At 32.0% G+C, this 9,304-nt stretch overlaps 1 protein-coding gene across 1 annotated transcript; it reads left to right on the top strand.

Annotated features, from left to right (window-relative positions):
• The first annotated feature begins 279 nt into the window (after window positions 1-279).
• On the top strand, window positions 280-1,664 carry LOC141702648 (uncharacterized). The gene is made up of 3 exons (XM_074506294.1): window positions 280-417; window positions 495-677; window positions 1,320-1,664. Exons 1-3 carry the CDS (start codon window positions 280-282, stop codon window positions 1,662-1,664), a joined length of 666 nt encoding a protein of 221 aa, XP_074362395.1.
• Window positions 1,665-9,304: the final 7,640 nt, after the last annotated feature.

Here is a 9,304-nt window from a genome sequence, read left to right as displayed (position 1 = left end):
TTCAAAAGAAACTCGAGATTTTTATTTTGAGGAATTTAAGGTAAATACACATCTTGTAATTTCATTCCTTCTTGTACTTGAATTTATGAATTGCTTTGTAACAAGGAGTCGTTTATTGTTGTAGAAATATTTTGTGTGGAAGCAATTGGATGCAGTGGTATATCGGGGCTGGTTAATAACTGCACGGAAGAAGTATTCAGAAGTGTGTAGTGTTGCTCGAGCTCGCTGGGAAAAGGGTGAAGAACGACATTCAGGACTTGGCCAGAATGTTTATGAGAAATGGGTAACATTTTGGCAATCTCTAGATTTTCAAAGGAAGTCGATGATTCAGAAAATAATCGTTGCGGCGGGGCTGATGGCCACCATTCAACACACACGAGCGGTTCTGCCTCCCATAGGACGGTTGCAGCTCATTGGGTAATTTTTTATTGATACATTATATGTTTTTTTAAATTATAATCCCATGCTCTAAGGTGTGCTGCTCATTTTTATAGAAAATGAAGTACAATCGCGAGCCAACTGCAGATCAGGTGTTTTTATTGACGCACACTAAACGTGTGAAGAAAAAGAAGAATTTGCAATATGGCGAGAATGGCGAGGATGACGACGATGATGAGGATGACCTTGACTCTGGTGTCGAAAGGATTTGGGTTGATAAAAAAAGCCAACAAACATATGTAAGTTATTTTAATTTTCGTATGTGCTTATTTTTAGCTTGCTTTTATGCAAAAATGGTAAAAAATTACAAGTACAAGATAAATTACAAGTACAAGATAAATTAGGAGTTGCAGAATTCTTTCCTCCTTTCCTCTGCCTAATTATTTTTTTATGTCAGTATTATCTTATGTGGTTCTTCCGCTTTTTGACCATTTGTTGTTGCGTGAAGGGTATGCATATTAATCTACCAATTATTTGTATTCAATGTGACCAATAATTATTAAATCATCATCTATTTGATATTACTGTACGTGCAACCAGATTCTTTATGTTGTGATTTATATGTTTAACATAGTTTTGGTCGAATCTTTAAATTTAACCGCTGATATTTTTAGACATATTTAGATTTGGTCTAATTTGGTCTTAAACTGGAAAAATGAAATACCCGACATATGAAAGACAATTTAATTTTTATGTTGGTATGAATTGTTATGCACATTGTGATTTCTTAAAATTGCGGTTTTATACATGACCTTGGGTTGTTATGAAGATTACTCTACTGGGGAAATGTGCTTATGTAGGAAGGAAATGTTGTTTCTTTGGTTACAATTAATTTTATCAATTTTATGTTCAATAGCCGGTAATACTGTGGATGGGTGCAGGAAACATTCCTGAGACTTTGTGAGCTCCATGAGAAAGCTGGAGAGCCTGTTGATAAGAATGCTATTTTTCTTGAGGCAGCAGGAGGTGTTGACAAGAAAAAGAGGGTCTATGGAGTTGGTTCATCGCAAAGTATCTTTTATGGCTCAAAGATTACTCCTACTTGCAGTTCATCCTTTCCCAATGCAGAAAATCAGAAGTTGCAAGAGGAATTAAAATTGATGAAGGATAAAATGAAAAAAATGGAGAACCAAATTGCCAAAATTCTCGAGGCTACTTCTGCTCAAGCTGTTCAGTCCCCTACCACTCCTAACGCTGATCTGGAAAGCGAGAATGATGATGAGTAACTAGTTTAGTATGTTAACTAGTTTCGCATGTTAACTAGTTTAGACTTTTCATGGTGCAATTGACTATATTTTGTGCACTTGACTGTATTTTGTTGTATGACACTATAATAGTGTTGCAAGGGTGAACACTTGGTTGTGAACTGTGATAGTATAACTAGTACCTCAGCAGAATTAAAGGCTTGCTTTTGGATATGTTGGTGTACTATTCCAAGGGGTTGAGATAACTTAACTCTTACTCCCAATTTGGAATTTGGATATTAGCCAAGTGTTTCTTTTGATATTTATTTTGTTGGGAAACTGTTGTGTGTTTTAAATTTACTAACATACATTTTATTTGGTTCTTTTTAACCAAATTTAACGACGGATAGCCTATTAATTCCTTGTTGGTTATTTTGTTACTAAATTTAACAACAGATTTTTATTTGATACTAGTTTGTTACTGGATTTAATAACAGATTTTCATTAGAATTTTGTTGCTAGATTTAGCAACCAAAATATTGGTGTTTATTTTGTTACTAAATTTAACAACAGATGTTTCGATAGCATTTTGTTACTGAATTTAACAACAAATTTTCATTAGAATTTTGTTACTAGATTTAGCAACCAATATATTGGTATTTATTTTGTTACTAAATTTAACAACTGACATTCCGATATTATTTTGTTACTATTTTTTAATAACAGATTTCCATTAGAATTCTGTGGCTATATTTAGCAACCGAAATATTCTGTTAGTTTATGGTGTTTATTTTGTTAGTTTCTGAAGAGGTGGTGTGTTATTAGTTTGTTATTAATCCGTTACTAATTTAGTAACGAACACTCAATCGGTTAGTAAGGTGCTTCCCAACGACGTTTCCTCCAACGGTCTAGTTCAGTGGGCGTTTCGTTAGGAATGTCTTTTACCTACGGATTTGCTTGATTTGCCAACCGAATCTGGCGTTGGTAATAATGAAATTTCTTGTAGTGGAACAAGATAAACTTTACCTAGGATCAGTTGGTACACGTCTCCGGGTAGCCTCTATGCTCTCTTGCCCAGCAGCCACACCCCAGTTAATATCCAAAGTTAACTGTTATTAAAATCCGTGTATAATAGTCAACATCAACTTATAAAAGAAAAGTGCATAGCATCTTAAACTAAAAAGATATCAAAATGTATGTAATATCAATGTTTCAACTCATACCTTTGGAGGACACATCCATTCTATTTGTGGAATATGACCATGTCTTCCGGGCTCTGGGCTCTCGTAAAGTGTTCCTTTCAATTTGTTCATTGAGATCGATGAAATATAACTATGATGAGGATAACTGAACATTTATGTTTGCTTCCACACCGCCTTATGGATACACGAACTAGAAAAGAAATAACCTGCCAGTTTTAGGATGGAAAATAATAGGATTTAATTATTATTTCTTCAAATGTCTTTCATAATTTTTCAGTCTAGAGAATACGGAGGACCTCTTCAAAGGAAAACGTCCAGCCTACAAACATTTAGTGATAGCTTTGAAATCGACAATATTAAGACGTGCAAGTTTAAGTCCGACAACACGAACAAGAAAAACAACTTCGTCCTCAACTTCTAAACATCAAGCCCTTTACCCTAAAATAGTCGGCGGAATATAAGAATTTTATAAACTATAAAGTATAACGTTTGACAACATTTTGCTATATAGATAACAAAGCATATACAAGAACACACTTGTGCACATCATTGCATATTTCTAATTTGCACAAAAAAAGTCTATAAATGCAACATGCTATAATATAAAACAGGCTTCTCACCGAAAAAAAGAGAAAGATTATGAACACGTGACAGAAAGTTGTAACCTGTAGAAAACATTATCTAATTGAGTAACCATCTCACCATCATAGTTTTTTTTATCAAGTCTCACCAATCATACTTAACTGCGCATATTTTTTTTTATTTTCGAGGATTCTAGATGTACTTGTACAGATTATGAACACTTGACACACAATTGCAGCATATAACCAATTTTATTTGAATAAGTAACCATCTCGTCTAAAACCTTAAATGTTGTTTTCAACCTATGTCCATAGTAAGAAGTATATACCTCATTGGCCTTTTGCTTAGAAAGAAAAAAACAAAAACAAGTATAGCTAATAAGTTTATATATAATCAGCAAAGTAATACTATAATTATCACAACAGTTAAAAACATCAAAGAACCAAAGGTATTCCAGGTGACATAATCAGACGAGCTTAAATTGTCAAACATTACTACTTATTCAAAAAAACATCAAAGAACCGGAGGTATGCGAGGTGACGTAACCCGGAGAACTATTAGCATTTTTTTATTATTATTATAAAGTTACAAAAGAGGTTAATATAATGGTTCAATTCCTCTCAATCATATACTATTTCATGCTATTTGATCTTAATTGGGAAGTATACACATTCAAATTCAAATTACATGTTTATAAATTTTAGTATCCAATAATATATATTAGAATTTTATTCAAATTATATATAATTTAAGTGAAATTATGTAAATATTGATGGAAGTGGTGTATCGCAGGAGGTGAAATTTATTAAATATCAGTACAAAGCCAAAGCCAAAGATCGGCATATCTCTCTCTTCTTGCAAAGAAATAATTCTTCATGTCAGTAGGTGTCTAGGATATTATTACCATATGTGAAAAAGTAATAATCTAACAGTGTAACCAAATTAAATATGAGAATAGTTAAGGACCTCCATATGAAGCAAATTCTTGCCATATGACAAAAAATATTGATCTAAAAGTAAAATGGTGGGAATAGGATAAAGAGAATACTCAGAGTGCAAATATGAAAGATAATGACCATGCACATCTACACTATACTAAATATGAAAGATAATGGCTGTGCACAACTACACTATAAAATTATATATTTTTAGTAATAAATAAGGGTAAAATTTTATATCTTACCATTGAATGTGATATTTCATTTCTAATTCAATATAGAGTTAAAGGCTTAACAATAAGTTTGTAAAGTTCAGGAGTTTACATAAAACTTGTAAAACTTTTGGGACTAAATTGTAATGTATAACTTAAAGTAATTTCAATATTTTGGAAAAGGTTTGGGGTACTAAACTACATTAAAAGAATAGTAATATGTAAAGGTTTCTTAAATATCTTTTATTGAAAGAAACATGCCACCATCGAGGGGCATAAATAGTGGTGTCTCGAAAAGTGCGTGGTTTGATCGTACACATGTTGGTTTAAAGTTCTCACTTGATGTAAATATTTTGAATCTTGTCAAAGATTGTCTGAGTGTGTTTAACTAGTAAAATTGGACAATTATTTATAACAACGAACAAGTTAGTTTCTCTTGTTTATTTCGAGTCTTCTCTCTTTCACTTCTAATTTTCTTATTAATTTCCGTGAGTGATTGATGAATGGTGGTTAAATTAAGTTTTTGATGGTGTTGTTAGGTTTTAGAATTAGAGACATGGTATAATAATAATTGATTGGTATGTAATGCACTAAAATTGGAAAATTAGATTCCTAAAATTTGTCACGCAAGAGAAATAAAACAAGTATATCATATTCCCAACATAAAAACTATTATATCACAATATTCAAATTATGACATAACAATTAAATTTATAATATTCCGTAATTTTTAAATTGTTAATTATATGAAAAAATTTGAAAAAAAGAATAAAATTTGATAAAGATTAAGAATTGAAATTATGGTTGAACAATGAGCCTAATTATAGATTATATTTGAATAAGGATAACTAGTAGAATTATAATTAAGGTTTCGTAACTCTATATATGCGTTATATTCTCTTCTTTCTCTCCTAATCCTTCGGGGTCGCACAGATCTCTCTCGAGATCATAATCTATCTTTCTTCATCATCTTTATTATTTAAATTCATAGGCTTTCCTCACATACAAATCATCTATCTTGTAAAATTTCTTATAAACTCACTGTAAGTCATAGACTTTGGGAAACATCCTTTCGTTATGTACAACTTTCATTATTTTCGGTATGTTTTAAGGTTTTAGATGTATAATTTTTGATGGGTTGCATATGATAAGTAACATGTACGCATATACAGAAAAAATACAATATTCGATTTGATACCGATGACACTAATCCAATCTCTTCGATATGTGATGTGGGTGTTATAAATACTATAATTAGTTGGAATCCTATTTCTTTTACATATCTTCAATTGATATCAATACTAAATATATAAGTTTATATAATAAATATTTTTCAAAAACCTTGTTTTGGATTACTATGCCCCCTCCACAAATTTATCTTTTCTTTTTTCCCAACATATATCGTAAACGGACTTTCTTTGTAGCATTTGCACGTTAATATTAGGGATGACCTCTCCACAAACTTGTCATTTAATCGATGTATGGGGTTAGCCGATCAGGTTCATTCGACAACTAAGGTTCTTTCGATAACTAATTAAGGCATCCATTCATCAATATCTAAGGCTTGATGTGTAGTATTTAAGTAAGAGTCTTTTGAACTCTAGCAATTAAGCAAGTGTCAAGATTTTTTGATGGAGTCCTATATAAAGGCTTGTACCTAATCATTTGTAATGAAGTCATTTTCAAGTATTATAGTTTATATAAAATATCTCTTATCCTAAATATTTTGCGTGAGTTTGAGTGAGATCTTTTCTTTCAACGTATACTAAAATGCTAGAGCCCAAATATGTCTCAAATTGTTTTTCAAAATGAAGGCCAACGTGTTGAGTTGGTTTTTGTTAATTTTCTTAACAACAATTTAAGACTCGCACAAATTGTAGTTAGCCAATTATAGAGACAAATCATGTATCCAATACATCCCAGAAAAAACTTATAATCTTAGGATTCAACTAATTAATTCAATTGAATTTTTTCCAATGAATAGTACCAATTAATAACCTCAAACCACAAGCAAGAAATCATTTGGTGGTTTGCCTTAGATGAAAACACCTTCAAACTGATTAGAGGTTAAAGAAAACTTGAGCATCTGTTGATTTCTTTATGAATTCTAAAGCATCCATTCAAATTCAGTTTACTACAACAGAATATATATATCACATATTCAAATTCATCAGAATGTAAAGACTGTGATCAAAGAGAAGATAGCATACCTCGTCAGTTTCAACACCTCTACAGTCCTTTGGCGACGATTGGAAGCTTAAAGAAATGAGAATTTTACTAGAGTCAATTTAGCCTGCAAAAGATAAGAGAGTTTTTGAGGAAAGGGAGAGAGGCGCCCGTAAAACCCTAGCAGTTGGTTAGCATTGGTTATATACGCCTACAGAGTGAACTGGGCGTGGTGTACAGCTATTACCAACCGTTACTTTTTGGTATCTTGCAGGGTATTTGTTTCTTCTGTTTTCAAATTTTCCAAATTGTGCTTCCCGCGTTTAATCTGATTTTTTATTCTTCTCATTGCTCCCTCCGCCAAAGTCCTCTTCTCTTGATTTAAATGATTTTTTATTCAGAATAAATTAAATTGGATATTTTTCGTCCTGTAGTATCAAATTATAAAAAAGTTTAGTGAAAATTTAGCTTTATCATAATTTTGAAATTTTATAGTTTGTTAAAATATAAACTACAAGACACATTTCCATCATTCATATATGTAATAATACAAATATAAAATATCAACAAAAACTTATGTTTAGAAAATTGTAAGCATATACTTTTAGTAAAAAATATGATATTTAATCTTATTGAATTTTAATATTAAAAGCATCTATCTTGTAACACCCCGACTTAAAATATATTAGATGGAATGAAAGGAATAAAGATTTTAGTTGAGTAAAATAATATAAAGTAGTTAAGTGCTATTATATGAGTACTATGTAGTCGAATTCAATAAATAAAAAGATTTCATAATAAGTATTTGTATTATAGTATGTTGGTGGTCGAATATCTCACAACTCCCAAAGAAAAAAATATAAAAGATAGATAAAAAGTTTGAACTTGTTTTATTGTACCTGTTTTGTATTGTTCTTTAAATGCAGCATTCTAAGTCACCTTTCGTCCAGCTAGATATAGAGGCACCAATATGTGAGCAGTTGGCCAATTTAAGTATTATTGAGTACCCTGTAATTTATATATTCCTACCTTCGCACCATTATGATTTTGAAGTTACAAAAGTTGAAATTCGTCATAAGCTCGACCATAAGGAGTTCATAAAGAATGGAGAACGGAGTCCAAAAGGAGTTCTCTTGAGGGAGGAGGTAATTAAGGAAGAAAAACCAGCAGACACGCTAGACAGCTCTTCATGTGCAACAGCAAGTGAACAAGAAGGGACAAAGAATGATATATTCTTTGACAAAGCTTTAGATGAGCAGTTGGATTTCACTGTCAATTCTACTGTGGCAGAAATAATTGAAAAGCTAGACCCTGAACTTGTGCAAGGGTTATTAGGTTCAATTTCGGATCTGATATCAGAATAAAGTTTTGATGATTTTTCTAATCTTGATGGAATGTTCATGGAGGAACTGGGACTAGTGGAAACAAATGATCTTCTCGGTTCAAGCAAAGTTTTGCCAGTAGAGGAGGAGCTAGAGGAAGGAGAGATACCTCAATAGTGGATACTTTATATTCACATTTGCAGAGGCACAGAACAGCAGGAGTGAGTCCTCTTCAGTGCATTTCTGCAGCAGTGATTTTTCTGTATTCTATTAGCTGGTCGTTATCACCATCCAAATTCCTCAATATAATGAAGCAAGGATGACAACACCACTGATGTGTTCTGGAAGTTGCATGTTCATAATGTTTAAAGGCCTGCAAACTGCAATGACATGTACTCCTCGTCCCTTGTAGTTAAACTTATGATCATCATATATCAGCAAATCTTTAGCGCAACAATCTTGCAACTACTACAAGTCTTTCTATTGTTTGTACCATTTTTGTTGAAAATAGAACCAGAAATCCAATTTAAGTCAGATCATTCAACTGTTTTCTGTAGTCATCAGTTGTTTGTGTCAGGGGTGTACTGTGTTTTGTATTATTTAAGAGCTAGTATTTGTTTGTCCGTGCTATGCTGAGGGGCGATATGTTGGGATGTTAAGTGTTGTAATTATTTAAACATACATAAATAGCTGGGAAGTAGTAGCAGTTGAAGTTGAGATTATTACCGTCAAGGTTGAATTTGTGAAGTAAGAGTAATATGATGCTCGTGGTTAGGTAGGAATAGCTAAGCGATTTCTGCCCTAGATATTCTATTTATTTTGGTAAATATTTAGTTGCACGAAAAAATTTAATATTCAGGAGTTGTATCTAGCTTAGTTGTAGGTCAATGAGTTGGTATTTTGGCAATGTAATTATTTAGCAAACAATGAGTCCTTAGTTGTGACGTTGTGATTGAAGTTAATATATTTTGTAAAAACACAATTCATCTCATATTTTTTTGTGATTTTGGTAAGCACAGAAAGATTGGACAAATACTTGAGCACTTGGGTATTCAATGTTGGTGTTTGTTTAATTTTAGAGAGTTATTTTGTTTGGACTATTAGTATTTATAGCTTTTTTTCATAAAAGGGTTTCTTTCTTAGTAGCTGTTGGGAGTAAAAGAGTGTAATAAACTCTTTTTTGGATACACTAGACTTTAAGAGCAATGCTCTAAGGTTACCGGAGACCACAATTAATGAACAACAAGCTAAGCTATATGC

Source organism: Apium graveolens, unplaced genomic scaffold (genome assembly GCF_009905375.1).
Source record: "Apium graveolens cultivar Ventura unplaced genomic scaffold, ASM990537v1 ctg5403, whole genome shotgun sequence".
Lineage (NCBI taxonomy): Eukaryota > Viridiplantae > Streptophyta > Magnoliopsida > Apiales > Apiaceae > Apium > Apium graveolens.
This window is presented reverse-complemented; position numbering and strand designations above follow the sequence as displayed.

Bases quoted from the DNA above. Each gene is read 5' to 3' on its own strand.
- LOC141702648 (XM_074506294.1), top strand. From the start codon at position 280: ATGGGTAACATTTTGGCAATCTCTAGATTTTCAAAGGAAGTCGATGAT. The intron at 418-494 runs GTAATTTTTTAT...TCATTTTTATAG, and splicing joins GGACGGTTGCAGCTCATTGG to AAAATGAAGTACAATCGCGA. The intron at 678-1,319 runs GTAAGTTATTTT...GGATGGGTGCAG, and splicing joins AAAAAAGCCAACAAACATAT to GAAACATTCCTGAGACTTTG.